This window comes from Bos mutus, chromosome 18 (genome assembly GCF_027580195.1).
Source record: "Bos mutus isolate GX-2022 chromosome 18, NWIPB_WYAK_1.1, whole genome shotgun sequence".
Classification (NCBI taxonomy): domain Eukaryota; kingdom Metazoa; phylum Chordata; class Mammalia; order Artiodactyla; family Bovidae; genus Bos; species Bos mutus.
Window position 1 is genome coordinate 54,430,860 of NC_091634.1, and position 16,887 is coordinate 54,447,746.

A 16,887-nucleotide genomic window follows, 5' to 3' on the forward strand; every position below is an offset into this window, starting at 1 on the left:
GGGCTCTGGTAGCCCCTTTACACACGTGGCTACTGCAGCCAGGAGGTGACATGACTCACACCAGGTCACACAACTAGAAAGGTGGCAGAGTCACAAGTACGAACGGGCTCTGAGGGACCCGAGAGGTGTCTTATCACACAGGTCAGGGCCAGAGCAGATGGTTCACTAGAGACACGGTCAGGAAGCCATCAGGAATGCTTTGGGGCCTGGGACGAGGGCTGGGACACATTTCCAGGGCTCTGGGGGTCGTGGGAGCAGCCGTGGGCAGGGTGGCTGTGACAGCTGTGGTTACAGGGTATGGACCGGCAGTGGGCTCCCAGAAGGGGCTCTGAGCCCTGGCAGGGCACGGCCACAGGGCAGAGGCAGGACCAGGGGCCTGGTCACTCCGCCTCGGGTGACAAAACGGCACGTTTCATCCCAGGAGCCAGTCTGATGAGCTCATGTGGTGATGAATCATGGCGGGGCTGGGCTGGGGCCGCCTCTGGAACCTGAACTCCCAGGCTCCTGGCAGCCCGGCCCTGGGCCCTGCTGCGCGGGACCCCTCCACCAAGCCCTCTTCACCAGAGGGGTGGGCGACCTCCTGCCCTGTCTCGAGTGCATGGGCCGAGGGGTTCCTTTGACAGGAGCCTCGGAGCTGTCTCCCTGCTTATTTTTGTGCAAGGAAGCCAAGAATGGTCTCATTATTTTTTTTTAAGGGTTGGGGGGAAAAAAAAACAGAAAAGAATATGCCACAGGCTCGTATGCAGCCCGCAGAGCCCCAGACATTTGCCATCTGGCCCTTTCAAGAAAAAGTTTGCTAACCGGGAGGCTGGAAAGGGTCAAAAGCCCATCCAGCCGAGAGGTCAGAGCATATGCAGCTCAAGCTGGGAGGCTGCCGGGGAGACGCAGGTTCCGACGTGGAGACGCCGCTCCGCACCCACCAGGCTGGACGGAACCAAGAGGTCCCACCACGTGCTGCGAGGGTGTGGATTCAGTGGGACCCTTGTCACTGTATCAGTACAGCACCACTGGAAAACAGCTTGACAGTGCCTCAAGTCGTTAAACGTAAATTTATCATATGACCTAGCAATTCTGTTCCTAGAAATCTACTCCAGAGAAACAGAGACAGACTCTACATAAAGACACACACATGAATGTGCACAGCAGCATTGCTCATAACAGCTCCAAACCGGAAACAACCCGAACGTCCATTAGCTGATGAATGGAGATGCAAGAAGTGGTCTCTGCGCGACAGTATAGTAGTTGGCAGCAAAGAGGATGGAACCTCTCACATGTGCTACCACACAGCCGAACCTCCCCAATATGCTAAGTGAAAGCAGACAGACGCAACAGACATGCTGGAGGACTCCTTTTACATGAAAGGTCTAGAAAAAGGCACATTTATAGAGACAGAAAGTGCCTGGGGCTGGGAGGTGGCAACAGGGACTAGAACTGCAAACAGATATGAAGACGTCTTGCAGATGATGGAACTATTCTAAACCTGCACTGTGACGGCTGCACAACTATAAATTTACTACAATCGCTGAATCCCTCACTCACAATAGGTGAATTTTTGAATCTTATGCCACGTACATTACACCTCAATTAAGGTATATGAGAAAAAAAAAAATCCCCACCCATGCAGATGGAGGGTATCAAAGTCAGAGGCAGTATGGCTTTGCGATTAGGAGTGCAGGCTTTGCAATCAGCAGACTTCAGATCTGAGCTCTGCTTCATCTACCCGTTCACCTATTCACTCCTCCATTCATCCACCCATCCACCCATCCATCCTCTCCAGCCGAGAGTTATCCATCTTTCCAACCAGCCAGCAATACTGCTGGGCACCATCTAGTGTGGTCTGCCAAGGACTGAGTTAAGTGCTCACGGTACCCGTGGGGAGCAAGGCAGACAGACCCTGGCGCTCACGGAGCTTACCGACACCCTGCTGCCCTCGTCTGCAGCGTGCCATGACAGCGACCACTACCAGAGGCTTGCCATGCCCAGCCCATGAGAGGGTAATACATACAAACACTCAGCCCTGTTCCTGGCTGAACAGCAGCTCTAATTCTTATCGCCCGAGTCCCGAGGGTGAGTGACCCAGAGCAGGCACGGCCGAGGAAGGCTCCCAGCTACCCAGACCACGGAGCCGGCAGCTCCACTGCAGTCCTCGCAGTCCTCGCCCTCTGCTTATCAGGGAGGGGGCGTTACCTGGGCAACCTCCGCCATCTCTCTGGCAAACAAGACGCCCGGCTCCTCCGGTCTGGGAGAGCGGAGCCCGCCGGCGCCTTCGCGGGAGACGAGCTGTCACCAGGGAGGCGCCCCTCGGCGTGACTCAGAAGGGGCTGGGAGCACGCCTCCCAGTGACAGGGTGGCCACTCCGGCGCTTGCCGCAGCCTCCGAGGCTGGGCTCACAGGAGCACGCATGCTCCCCCGCCCAGGGCGCTGCGGGGGGCGGGAAGGGGGAACGGGGGAGGAGCCAGGCTGGAGCTGGGCTGGCTTCTGCAACTTCTTTTGTGCCAGGGGACGTCCAGAAGCTGTGCTGCCCAGCTTGAAAGCCACCAGCTTTCGAAAGCGTGTGGCTACTTAGGCTGAAACAAATTAAAAGGAAACACAGCTGAGCATTCAGTGTCTCCAAGGCCACACAGGGCTGGGGGCTGCCACAATGGGTACTGCAAACAGAGGATGTGTGCGGCGTGGCAGAAAGTTCTACCGGGCAGGCTGTCCTCAAGTCTTAAGTGTCCCCTCGTCACCCCCGCCCCGGAGGACCAGCCATGGGCTCGCTGCCCCTCCCACCCCTCAGGGCCGGTGTGTGAGCAGCACCCCGACCCACCGCCTGCCCAGGCTCCGCGGGCCTCCCCTCCAAAGCCTACAGAGGCCTCTCCCTGATGTCTTCTGCACTCCCGGGCAGAATGACCACGTGGGTGACCTCCTTGGCGTCCCTGATTCCTAGACAGGCCTCTGACCTCCTCCTTTTTCTCAAGCTCACCGTGAGTGTGCACGCTGACTGTGCCAGGTGGCCAACCACCTGCACTTCTGGGCTGGGGGTGGGGGTCCCCGACATCCGGGTGGGGGGCGTTTCTGACCCTCTCTTTCGCCCTCCGGAACGGCCTCTGTTAAACCCTTTCTGCATGAAGCACCATCCCTTTGCCTTCAGAATCAACCCAGGCCTGTGGCTGGCCCGCGTGTGTCACTTCCTGACTGCCCACCTGGGCCCAAATCTAGATCGCCACCCTGAGACCACCATACCCTCTCAGCACCCCCCGTACACTCCACAGAGACTCCAGCTTAGCCAATACAGTTACCGTACTGTTACTGCGGGACCGACAGACGGATGAATCAAGGTACACCCTCCAGGACTTGGGTTTGTCAGGATGGGAGTCGGGACACACACTCTGAGTGGGTGGGGCCTTTGGCTCTAGTACCGAGGGGCAGGGAGTAGAGGAAAAGACAGAAAGCGAGACTCAAGCCTAGCCCTGGGGCTCCCGTCGGCTGGAGGGGAAGGCATGGCCTTCTCACCCTAACAGAGCCACTGTTCCCAGCAGTACTGGCCAGCCCTGTCCAGGGCGCACCATGTGCCAGGAAAATGGGTTGTGACAAGTGACACAAGAGCACTAGCCGTCATCGCTTTTGGAGGGCTCCCCACAGATCAGCCCCTCTTCTGCAAAGCACCTGTAATGGCATTCCCGTTACACCCACTTCACTGACAATCATGTCAATGTGAATGGCATGATTAGCTCCATTTTACAGTTAAGAAGACTGAGGCTGAGAGAGGTTAAGTCGAGGAGCTGGTAAGAGCCAGAGCTGGAGCTGGACTCAGGTCCAGCTTTGGATCCCGAGTCCCCGACCGCCAGGCCACTCTGAGGGGCATACCCGAGTGCTTCCTCTGCCTCTATCGATGCTGCTGCCTCCTGCTGAAACAAACAAGAAGCCCTTCAAATTGAGGCGCTGAGCCCAGGGGCAGGTGCAGACTGGCTGCAGCTGGGCACCTAGCTGACATCTGCCCAGGAAGCCTGGGGAGTTGGGTAATCTGTATGAAAGAGAGCGGGAGAGATCCTGGCACTCTGCCCCGAGTGCCCACCGGAGGCGGTCTCCCTGCAGTCATTACTGCTTCCAAGGAAACAGCAGACACACGGGCACAGTGTCCCGCTTGTCGTCTCCAGAGCATCAGCTGGTTGCCTGGGAAACCAAGCATCTGGCTGGTGAGGTGATGAACTGGTCATGGTGCCAGACTGGCAGCTGGGTACCACATCCTACTTAGCTCTTGGGGACTGCTGCACCCTTGGCAAAATCCAATCAACCCATGGATCCGACTGACTGCACTGAGAAACTTCTCGGTGGCTGTTCTCCTCTCTCAGCTCTGACTCCAGGGGAAAGGGTCAAGCCTTGTCTGTCTCCTCACTGTTCTGTGTGGTGGTGGAACTGCTGGGGACACCTGGAAGGTGCTCTCAGTATTTGTCAAAGGGAGGAGATTCAGAATCAGAAAGACAGCTACAAACAGCTTGCTTTTCTCAATTTGCTGGCATACTGCGTGCAGCACTTTAAAGCATTATCTGTTAGGATTTGAAATAGCTTAGCTGAAATCCCATCACTGCCACGAGCTTGGTTCGTAGTGGTATGTGTTGGCCGTCATCGGCTACCACACCAGACCCTTAACCCTCCCTGCCCACTGCAAACGCAGGAACCACCTGCAGTGGGGCTTGTTAAAAGGCAGGTTCTAACTCAGTAGAGCCCATGAGGCCTGGGAGTCTGCACTTTGAAGCAGCTTGCACATAAGAGTTGCGTGAAACCGACCCCGGGGCCTGGTCTGCTCCTCCCCAGGGCACAGGCACGCTCGCTGGTTCCTGTGACACACGGAAGGGGGCACGGAGGGGTTAAGGCCTCGCCGGAGGTCATGCAGCTGGCCCTGCGGGTTATGTCCCCCACGTGGTATGTCCTAGTCCTAGCCCCTGGTGTCTGTGGCTGTGACCTTCTTTGCAAATAGGTCTTTTCAGACGCCATCAAGGGAAGATGAGGTCATGCTGGAGCAGGGTGGGTCCTCGTAAAAAGGTCAGGGGAAGACACACACAGGGAGAAGGTCAGGTGAGGACGGGAGCAGGGACAGGAGAAAGGCTCCCACCAGCAGAGGGACGCCAAGCAGCACGGCAGCCCCCAGAAGCTGCGAGAGGCCAGGAAGGCACCTGCCCACACTCTATATCCGAGAGATGGCACACTTGTGCTGATGCCACCCAGTTTGTGGTTCTCTGTCACAGGAAACTCACACAGCTGGCGAGTGTGAGAGCAAGGCGGGCCCCTGGGAGCCTGGCTCCTGGCCTCCCTGCCATCCTGCTTCTGCCGTCTCAGCTGGCCCTTCCCATCCTTTTCTCATGCGGAGGCGGTAGTCAGGGCCCCTGCTCTCAGCAGCCTCTCCCAGCTTACCCTTGGAATCTGCTGGGTTGTCTCTTCTTGAGCTTCCCTGGTAGCTCAGATGGTAAAGAATCTGACTGCAAGGCAGGAGACCCAGGTTTGATCCCTGAGTCAGGAAGATATCCCGGAGGAGGAAATGGCAACCCACTCCAGCATCTTGCCTGGAGGATTCCATGGACAGAGGAGTCTGACGGGCTACAGTCCCTGGAGTCACAAAGAGTTGGACACAACTGAGCGACTATCGCTTTCACTTTTCACTTTCTCCTCTTGGGAAAGGCCTGACTCCCTGTCTCTTCCTTGCTCTCTCGTTGATGCCCACCCCCAGCTGATGACCTGAGCACAGAGCTCTGGTCCTGTGCTGCCTCAAGGAAGGCCAGGCGGGGACGCCTGTGCACCTGGGCGCCTGCACCATCACTGCCATCGCAAGGAGCGGGCTGGACACTCCGGGAAGCTGCAGAGGGAACTCCCGGGAGGACCTTGGCACAGGGCTGACTCGGGGTCCTCGGCACAGAGGAGTCACGGGGCAGGCTCAGCCCCACCCCTGCTTTGGCCCTGAGGTGTGTGCAGAGTGGGGCATCTCTGCATTCAGACTTCTGTTCTGAGGCTTGTGAGCTGTGCAGCCTCAGGCAAACCATACCACCTCTCTGAACCTTAGTTTCCTCATCTGCAAAATGGGGCTAAGAGGTGTGCCTGCCTCTGGCAGCTCTGACGAGATTAAATGCGGGATTTCATGCTGAACCTTCTAGGTGTTTAATAAATGCTAGCCATTGGGCCAGTGGGGCATTGATTCAAGATAGTTAAGTCTGGAGAGAAAATAAAGGTGACGAGAAACCCCTACATGCCCATTGACAGGGAAATGCCTGAACTAACCATGGCCACGTGCAAGATCACACCAGCAGCAGGTAAAAGGAACGAAGCGCGGCCAGCAGCCCTGCCGTGGACTCCAGCCCCGTGAGTCACGTGAAGTGTAGGAGCACACACGCGGGTGGGCAGGGGAAGACCACGGTGGTGGTGGTGGGTGCAGGGCCAAGGAAGAGCTTTGGCTTCATGAAACGTTTCAAACTGCTGCAGGAAGCCAGAACTGTGCTGTACATTTAACCTCAAAGCAGTGAAGAGAAACACCCCCAAAGATTTCAGAAACTGGGATCACGGAGGTGGTGGTGTCCCTGTTCACAGAATCCTTAAAATCGGGCAGAACCCCACATTCTTAGAAGGAGCTGGGAAGTATCTGAGAGATCGTGTTCTCCTTGATTTTTCACTGTTCCAGTCGATCACCTTGTTTTTGAAATGATAAAGACGCTGACCGGAAAACCAGAATCGGACAGAGCGGTGTTTGGGAGGGGACTGCTACAGAGCACGAAGGCTCACGGAGTGCTCACCGCTGGCACGGTCGTGAGCTGGTGTCCATCGTTCCACAGATTCCCTGAATGCACACCCTACCCCCCTTAAAAGGGTACGTGAATCCAGCCCACATCATACAGGCTGGCTTGTTTTTAACTTCACCTCTGCCCCCCACTGCACCCCACCCCAGCACCCATGCCAAAACCATGACATGTGGTTGGCGAACGTTTTCTGGGAAGGGGCCAGGTGATAAATATTGCAGGCTTTTCTGGCCACGCTCTGTTGTTGTAGCATGACCGGGGTTGGGGGTGGGGTGGCTGGGTCCCCCTGAATCTCTTATTTAAAACAAACAAACAGGCGATGGGCCAGTCTGTCAACCCCCAGGGGTATCAGTTCCGACCGTCCTCCCTGGCCACGCGCAAACAGATGCAAACGTACAGAGAGCTGGGTTTTGCTCCCAGCCTTCGTTGTTCAGTTCCTCCTTTCATTTTACACAAAGGGCATCACGCTGTACATGGGTCTCTGCATCCACACCCTGTGGGTGGAAGTGGCCCCACATCGATTAGATTTTCCCATGCTGAGTCTTGTCGTAAGCCACCTCAAATGTCACCGGGCAAAGGCAGAATGTACATTCAGAAAATGAAAATCAAGCAAACGGAAGTCTTCTCTCCTGACCTCAGCCAGAGCTCTGGGCAACTCCTTTGCGTGGCCTTTTTGGGCAGTGGTCATCGGGTGCTGTGACTGCCAAGCATCAGGGACCCCGGCAGGGCCGTCCCCTGACCAGACAGCCAGACTCTTTCCAGGCACTCTGTGTCACGGAGCTCTTCTCCAGGGTCTACTGTCTGCCCCCAAGAGGGTCCCCTCGGTCCAACAGGGTCTTCCACGGTCCCCAGGATCAAAGCCCACCCCGCCTCCAGGCTCTCGCATACCCAGAGACGTGTCCTGCTTCCTCATAACTATCAACTCAACTCAGGGTGTGTTCGTCACTAACAGGAAAGGCTGTCTTTGAGGAATCACCCCCAGTAGACTCAACAAATAAATTAAAAAATGCAAATACAGTACCGAGGCTGCTCTTCTTCTGCTGGGTGGGAGAGACGTCCAGAGCAAGTTTCGCTCCCCTGAAAGGCAGAGGACAGCACGGGGCTGTTTGCCTTGGGCTCGAGAAAGGGAACTCTCTATCCCAAATAAGGAGTTCCCGGGCTCGGCTTCAGGCGGTAGCATCTCGACAGGGGCCTCCACTGTTTATTTGACTCAGAACTTTATCTGGGGCTCACAGGACTTCAGAGGCATCTGATCCGCTCGGGCCTCGTGCGGGGAGCCTCGAGGCCTCGCCAGGCTGCCTCCTCTTGGGCTGGAGCCATGGCTCCTGCTGCCAAGGGCCTTAATTTATGAGTGCCCTGGAAAAGGACCCAGCTCCTCAATTAATTCACCTGCAGTGGATCATCAATGTTCGTGTCCAGGCAGGCAATGAAGGTGCGCTCGAATCAAAGGGGCAAAGTGTCCTGTGTTTCTGAGAAGGGGGTCTTTCGGGGAGCAAGTGTCACCAGTCACTCAGGCAGGCCCAGGGCAAGGTCAAGGAAGATCCAGGGGTGGGACCTGGAGTGCATTCACCGCCGTGAAATCTGAGTGGCCCACATGGTAGAGGAGACGCCGGCAGAGGCAACCCAAAGCCGTCACGCCTGATCTCAATGGTCTCGAGCTAAGAGGGACAAAGAGAAGGCTCAGACTGGGGGCTGAGTTCTGCCTGAGGTACGGGGGAAAGTTCTTTACTCTGAGAGTCAGTTTTCTGGTCTGCAAAATGGGGACATGAAATTAAAAGACGCTTGTTCCTTGGGAGAAAATCTATGACCAACCTAGACAGCTTATTAAAAAGCAGAGATATTACTTTGCCGACAAAGGTCTGTCTAGTCAAAGCTATGGTTTTTCCAGTAGTCATGTATGGATGTGAGAGTTGGACTATAAAGAAGGTTGAATGCCGAAGACTTGATGCTTTTGAACTGTGGTGTTGGAGAAGACTCTTGAGAGTCCCTTGGACTGCAAGGAGATTCAAAGTCAATCCTAAAGGAAATCAGTCCTGAATATTCATTGGAAGGACTGATGTTGAAGCTGAAGCTCCAATACTTTGGCCCCCTGATGGGAAGAACCGACTCATTGGAAAAGACCCTGATGCTGGGAAAGATTGAAGGCAGGAAGAGAAGGGGACGACAGAGGATGAAATGGTTGGATGGCATCACTGACTCAACAGACATGAGTTTAAGCAAGCTCCAAGAGTTGGCGATGGACAGGGAAGCCTGGTGTGCTGCAGCCATGGGGTCATAAAGAGTCGGACACTACTGAGCCACTGAACTGAACTGAATCCTATCTCCCAGGAACACTGTACCGCCTCAAAAGGGCAGCAGATGAAGTGGCTGGAAAACAGCGGGCATGCAGTACGTTGTCTGCTGCGCTTTCTCCCTTTCTTCGAGATACTGCAGGGGCTCTCAGACTGCGGTGTGTACCAGAATCACCTGGAAAACACACCTTGCTACACTCTCCTCCCCCACCTTCCAGTTCCTGAGACAGGGGTGTGCATTGCTAGTAAGTTTCCAGATCCCATACAGGCTGCTGGTCTGGGAACCCCACTTTGAGAACCAGTGAGACATGGTGGGTCCACTGTGGTGGAGAGGCCTAGAAGGAAATAAAAACTGTTCTAGACGGAAAGTTCATCGCAGACGCTGTCAGAGGCTCTGAGAGCCAACAGTCACCAAGGGTCTCCTGCAGCCCACCACCTTCCCTCAGAATCGAGTTTGTCCTGGACCTCCTGGGTGTGCTTTTCGGGTTCCATGGACTCCTGGACATCTGTTCCAGCTTAGAGGTCAGCCAAAGGATGACCTCAGAATGGCATCCATTCTGCCAAAGGCTCCTATCCATGCACCCGCCTGGTCCCTGCCGCCTCTCCAGCTCCCACCTGGACACAAGCCACTGTGGCCTCCAGCCACCAAGGTCGGCAGGCTCCATCTGGGTGGCTTTAGGACCCTGGACAGGGGCTGTCTGTCCATTTCAGAGTTTTCTGCAAAACCACCCTTGGGTCTAAGAGGGCACCAGGGGAGCAGGTGCAGACGATGGCCACCGGGGCCATGGCGCCTCCGCCTTTGTCTCAGGATCAGTCAGCCTCCCTCCCAAACCCCATTCCATCCAGAGAGCAGGCTGCTCCCGGGATATTTTCTGATCCCTGGGTGAGGTAAGGACCTAGTCCCTCTGCAGGGACAGGCCTGCTCTTTTTGGAGGCTCTGTTTGGCTTCGTCTCTGAGCGAACAAGCAGGCAGGAGCCTCAGAGGCAAACCCAGAATGGCAGCGCCCCCCCCCCAATGCTGCCAAGAGCTGCCAGCCTCCCCAACTTGGGGGGCTCGCTGCCCACCCCCCAAGACAGACTCCTATAGAACAGAAGGTCTTCCTGGTAAAGAGACAGCCTCCCATTTACGTTTTATGGACTTATTTGAAGAAAGAGAAACGGAAAGAAAAAAATTCTGCCTTAAACGGCAGAAAACAAATTCACCCGCAAAGCGTTTACGTGGAAGGCTTCCTTGTGTGGTGGGGTGAGTCACCAGCCCCGTCAAAGCGTGCGTGGGATGACAAGCTGAGCCCCCGGGCCCCCTCCTCGTCTGGGAGAGAAGCAACCCACAAATGCGCTTCTTTCCTGGCTGTGTGGCGAGCCGGCTGTCACTCGCCCCTTCTGAGGCCGGGGGAAGGCTGTCACGCGGGCGTTGTGGGGTGTCTGATGTCCCCGAGCCCAGAGCTGGTGCAGCACAGGGTGGGGGACAGGCTTGGGGTCCCAGGGATGTGCTGCAAACCCCAACCCCTGCTTCCTGCCCTGGGGCTCAAGCACATGCTTCCTCCGGGCCCCCCGGGGCTCTACACTCCTGACCTTTCGGGTGCGATGGGCAGAGGGCTCTGCAGGGGTGAGGCTATACTAGGTACCCCTCACTGTCCCTGGTCCACGGACGATGGGCACCTGCATCGCTGTCCTTTCTCTCAGACACTCAACTTCCCGTCTGAATAACAGGGTTTCACTCAAAGATTTAGGTCCCACCGGGCTTGACCCTTGTCTGAACGAGCTACTACAAAACCGTAAAAAGCAATGAAGTAGGCAGACCCTAGCGCGCTGTACAAGCTTGTGTGTGAGATCAACCACGGGACGTGACAGAATGCGAAGGGAGCAAGGAACGCCCAGCGTGGGTAATGAAATCCGTGTGGGGCTTTAAAAGGAACTTTGATGACAACCTTCTGAAGGGCTCCACAAAACTAACAGGACTGCCTCTGGGAAAAGGAACTTGAGGGAGGAGAGACTGTGCATTTCAAACCTTTCAGAATTTCCCCAAGGACCGAGTACATGTGTAGCTGTCACTGGTCTTGGCTGCCATCAGCAGATATTTGGGCAGCGCCAGACTGAAAGGGAAGACGGCAGGAGGCAGCTGTCCGGGCTGACGGGAACCCGGGCGCTGAAGACTCAAGTGAGGACAGCAGTCAAAACCCAAGCGACCCGACAGATTTGTGCATTTTGTTATGTCTGAGTTACAGCTCCATTTTCTTTTTAAACTTAAAAGTGCTTACAGAGGTCTATGGACGGTGGCACATTTTTCCCCCCCAGTTTTCTCTGTCCTTTTTACTATTCAGAGGAAACTTTAATAAATGCAATTTTAAACATCCCACCTCAGTACTCCTGTATTCTGTTGTCAGGTGTATAAACTGGTTTCGATCCCTTTGGGTAACTGTTGGGGAAGCGTCCACCAAAAGGGACCCTCTGCCTACCCAACGGCCTGACCTCAAAAGGATGTAAACGTCTGTTCACTCAGAGACGTGTTTGTAACGGTTCTGTTCGTAATAGCCCCAACCTGGAAATCTCTGTCTGTAACAGAATGAACAAATTAATAGTCTATTCATTTAACAGAACACTATCGAGTGAAGCAAATCACTACTACACAGGATATTATATGTTGCACAGATAAATCTTAAAAACGTAACTTTGAGCCAAAGAAGCCAGGCATGCAGGAGTTTAGGCTGTGTGACTCCATTTACCTGAAGTTCAGGTCCATGGCAGACAAATCCATGCTGCGGGAAGGGAGGAGAGTGGGTCCACTGGTGGGCGGTGGGGTGCACAGGAGCCGGGGGAACTCTGTGGGGAGGGGAGCTCCAGGGAGGCAGTCACATTCTCTGTATCGATCTGGGCAGTTACAAGATCAATTCTATAGGCATCTGTGGCATTTTTAGCCAGTAGTATCGTTTGATCTGTGTACTTTTTTTTTTTTTTTTTTGATCTCTGTACTTTTCTACATGTATGCTACCCCTTCAGTGAAAAGTCTGCTTCAAACACAAAGAAACGTCTGGTTGAGGAAGGGCCTGATGCTCACTGGGGCTTCCCTGCCTCCGTGGGCTCAGACAGGGGACTAGGCCACCCACCCTCTCCATGCCCAAGGTGGTGCCCCCTTCTGCCAAATGAAGTGGGCTGGAGACCCACCAACCACCCAGGGTTCAAATCTCAGCTCCACCTGGTTCTAGCTGTGGACGAGCTCCTTGGCCCTCTTCGCTCCCCCTTCCAAACGAACCTGCCTTTGAGAAGACTGGCAGAGAGTGTCCACCGGAGCCCCCGGCACAGCCCCGGACACTAGTAGGCACCTAGTAACTGTTCTCTCCGGCTACCATGAGGAGAGCCCACAGGAGCGTGAGCTCTCCTCCCCAGGGCGCACCGCCCTCTGCCACTTGTTAGTTTTAATCCCTGAAGCTTCCCATGTTATTACTTTCAGGGCCCCTGATGGCCCACCAGGGGCCAGGAGCTGCGGTTGCGAGTCACTGGAGACCGTGGCCTCCCGCGGGTTGTGATGAGCGCAGGTGCGGAGGCGGCCTGGCTGGACTCTCCTCGGGAACAGCCTCTGCTCCCCGGGGTCGGCTCTGCCACCGGGGCACCTCCCGATGGGCATCCCCTGGAGTCTTGGACGGTGATGGGCCCCCTGCCTCGTGGCGGGGGAGCCCCCCTTTCACAGTTCTCTGTGGAATCCCTCTGATCCCTCTTAGGAAGTCACAAAGCCCTCTTTGACCAAGTGCCAGAAACTAATCTGGACGGAATTCCTGCCTCTCGGACCTGGAGGAAGCCGACCTGTGGCTGGGCCTGTGAAAGGACCGAAGAGGCCACTCCCGGCTATTTCCAACCTGCTTCCCGCCCCGGCTTCACCTTCCCGCTCAGGGGCAGGAGGGCTGACACTCAAGACCCCTCAGGCAGCTCGGCAAAGGCTCCCAAGAACACGCCTCAAAGAGACACGGGCCGGAGCTGACGGGGCTGGACGTGGATTCCCAGTCGCACCAGTCTCCACAGGTCCGGGAGGTCACTGAGGCAGGGGTCGGGGGAGCTTTCGCTCCCTCTGTTAACTCTGCGTGATCCACAGGGGCTGCGTGGAGAAGGGGTCTGCCCCGGGGGGACTGAGTGCAGTGACTGAGTAGCGAGGCCTGCCAGGGACTCCCTGGGGGTGGGTGGCACGCCTGCCGTTCGCACGTGCCTTTTCTTCCAGAGCCCCGTCTTCTGGAAACTATCGACACAAAGGGAAAGAGACCTTGATCACTAAAAAAATAATTAACACTGATCCCGTGCTTATCCACACGGTAGGTGCCATTTCTAAGTTCTTTCCTGCTATTAACTCATGTGACTCTCACAGTGACCTAAGAGGTTTGGTCTTAATGTGACCCCCACTTTATTCAGGAGGAAAAAAAGAGGTCCATGGAGGAAAGTAGCCAGTCCAGGGGTTCCACGGCCCATGGGGCGGGAAGCCAGGGCTGGAACCTGGGCAGTCTGGGGCTAGAAATGTTTCTCTTGGGGGCGAATTAGCAATATGTGGAAAGAGTCACCAAAGAAAATACATCCCTACTCTCTGTCTAGCACCCACTGTTCTGGAAATCTGTCCTGAAAGAGGAGTTCTAAAGAAGTGAAAGCCTGGCTACAGCGGACGGTCATGACTTCACTGTCTGCAGTTGAGGAGAATGGGCACTGACCAAATGCCCAACAGCAGGTCCTGTGGTCAGCTGTGCATGACCTCCTCACAGGTGTGACAGACACGCTGACACGTCTAAGGACCTGGCCACAGCTGCCAAGAGGCTGTGCAAAGGGAGACAGAGCCTGGAAGGGCATTGGGGGGTGAGACCAGGGAGCAGGGCGGTCACTGGTCTCGCTGTGTCCATAAGGGTGCTTTCACCACGACTAAAGAGGGGAGCAGGCAGTGGGGCAGGGGGGTAGGCCGTGTGGAAACGGCAGGAGGGGAGCACGGGTCGCCGCCTTCTCTCCAGACACGTCGAGCCCAGTGCGAGTCACCCAGGAGCCCGTGGCGCGGGGCCCGGGGCCAGCAGTGAGGCGCGGGCAGGTGACAGCCGCGAGGCTCGAGTCTGGGGACCTGGGTGACAACGCGTGTCTGGGGAGGTGTGTAAGCAGCCGGTCCTGAGCGTGACCTTCTGGGCCCAGGCCCAGGGGGTCTGCCGTGTCCCAGAAAATCAGCTCTCCCGTGAGAAGCAGGGGATTGCCGTCAGAGGTTAATTCACGTAATCCTCTCGGTGACGGCTGTGAGGCTCAGAGAAAAATGTAAAGCTCTCAGGAAACGCCTCTGGAGACAGGACGCCACGGCCCCTGGCACACGAGGCGTGAGGGCAGACACGCGACAGGACGCTGCGGAGCGAAGCCCGCAGGTGTGGGGGTGCTGCTGGTGCGTGTGCGCATCTGTGTGCACACACGTGTGCAGTGGGAGCCCCGCTCCCGTGGCTACACTCCCAGGTGCTGGAGTCAAATGAGCCCCAGCTCTGCCACTAAGAGCTGCAGGCCCTTGAGCCAGCGTGTTAGCCTCTCGGCCTTGGTCTCTGCATCTGGGAGACGGGGAAACGGGAGGCTGAGACCCCTTATCAGGGCTGTGGGGATCCCCCAGGGTGCCAGGCAAGGTGCTGGCACTGGCTGGGCACAGGAGGAGCGCCCTGGGCAGGGTGGAGGGGCTGGACTCAGCCTTGGCACGCGTGTCAAGAATGCATGCTCCGGGGTCTTCAGTGGGCACAGCGCGGCATCTAAGGGCCGGGCACTGGGACTGGAAGTGGCTCCCCACTACCCAGGAGGAGGGTCAGAGTCGGGGGTGAGGGTCTTACCCTTCCTCCCAGGCCCCCGTCGGGGAGGGCATGAGCTCGGGGCCTTCTGTCCCTCTGACCTGGTTCCTGGGGACCCTGCCACATGCCGGGCCTCTCTCCTTGCATGGGAACAGGGGTGACAGGCCAGCCTTCCAAGAGGGTGCCCGGTGGGAGCACCCAGGCTCTCAACCCCACATCCGGCAACCCCAGTTCCTCACCTACCCACTGGGGGCCCTCACGGGGGCTCAGCCCGGGGCCTGGTGTGGAAGCTGGATCGTGACACCATGAAGAGCAGCTGTCCTTGGCAACGGCCTTCGTCCCCTGCATCCCTTCTTCCATGAGACGGGAGAGCTGGGACCATGCAGAACCACTCTAGCAGGCATACTGACAGGGGCACTCCCAGCCAGGCAGCGCCCTCCGAGGACAGACTGCACCCCCCACCCCGACCTTACAGACACTCCATGGGGGGGCCCTGTGAGGGCTGGTGAGTACCCACTGGCTGCTCTGACCAGGGCGTGTGTGCTGAGGCTCCCACAGCCCTGGCAGGGCAGCCCATCTTCACACTGACCTGTGAGCGAGGCACTACTTAGTGATCTCCCCATGAGAAAACTGAGGCCCCAGTAAACACAGCCCACACCCAATGTACTCAAAACACGGTCTCCCGACAGCACACATGCACACACAGGCACGGACCCCACCTTCTTCTCGACATACCTACTCTGTCCAGCAGAGGGACAGGCCCTGGACAGGGGTGACCAAGCAGTGGGGGCCGCCTCAGGGGCTGGGGAAACTCTGCTCAGGGATGCAGGGGGTGGGCAGCCGGCCGGGGAGGATGGGGGCCTGGACTGGGATTACCCCAGCTTCCCCCAGGGGGAGAATCACCTTGGTTTTCAAGACTTCTGGGCAATGGCCCAGGAACCCCTCTGAGGAAGTGAGAAGGTGTTTTTCAGAGCCGGAGGCATCAGAAATGCCAGCTACATGAAGCAGGCATACCGTGCTTCCCGGGCCTCCTTCGGGGCAGCTCAGGGCATGTCTCCCCCCAGCCGGGTCCTCAGGTCCAGGGCCTGGTGCACCAGACGGGCCTGTCCCGCACAGCTCGAGCAGCGGCCTCTCGCCTCGAACCCAGGGACGGGCCAGTCTCCTCCCAGCTTTGTAAACACACCCCGGACCCTGCCACCTGAAGCACACCCTAGCTCTATCACACAGACCCGGCCTGGCCCCTCACAGCCTGATGCGCAGGAACAGGCCTGTGTCCACAGGACAGGGCTTCCAAGTTCATCCAAAACAGAAATGAGGCCTCATTAACGCAGGATGACTGTTTATGCTTCCACACCCCTGGGGACTGGCCTCAGGGGCCAAACCCCCAAACCCAGCAGGGTAGGGCCGGGCTCCCCGGGGAGCCCCAAGGACACTGCTCGGCTCCAGCACACCCTGGGGGGCTGGCTGCCATCCCAGCCCGCTCCTGTTGGCTCCTGTCCTGCTCCTCCAGGCCCCGGGGCCCCCCAAATCTCCCTGACCCACCTGCCCCAGGGCGGGAGGCCAGGAGGAAGAGCAGAGCTGCCTGCAGACTGGAGGGGGCAGGGAAGGGGGCCCGGAGCCGGGGACGTTGAGGGTCGCCCCCTGTCCCCTTCTGGGGGCTTTGGGATCTTGGACAAGTGGCTTGGAGTCCCTCACTTGCAAACGTCAATGACAGCGGGCCATTTGGTAAGCCGAGACGACGCTCAAAGCCCAGTGCCCCTCGGAGGAAACGCTCTCAGTGGGCTGGGACGGTCGGGGTACGCTGGAGATCAGCACTGAGGCCAGAAGAGCAGCAGGACCCCCAGGATGGAGAGAGGCGAGGACGTCACACGGGTGTTGTTCTCAGACTCTGCCTGTTCCACAGCACACCTAGAGGTCGATTCTAGAGACGTGGTTCTCAAGCTTTTTTTTTTTTTCATTACGGTTCCCCTAAGGAGCCTTTTAAGACACTTCCATCCCAATCCGTCCTGATCCCATTGAGGTTAAATTCTAGAAAACAAGATTCTGTTGAGTAGACTGAAC

The 16,887-nt window shown here is 57.0% G+C and overlaps 1 protein-coding gene across 2 annotated transcripts in view; it reads right to left on the reverse strand.

Annotated features, from left to right (window-relative positions):
* Positions 1–16,887, reverse strand: part of CMIP (c-Maf inducing protein) — a 212,591-nt gene that overhangs the window by 52,349 nt on the left and 143,355 nt on the right. Inside the window, exon 1 of one of the 2 annotated variants that reach the window (XM_070388656.1) lies at positions 2,188–2,307. The exons of the other annotated variant lie outside the window; for it this stretch is intronic. Within the exon in view, the coding sequence (XP_070244757.1) occupies positions 2,188–2,205 (18 nt within the window). The 5' untranslated portion in view covers positions 2,206–2,307. Of the gene's footprint in view, positions 1–2,187; positions 2,308–16,887 lie in introns of those variants that run through there. 2 annotated transcript variants of the gene reach the window in all.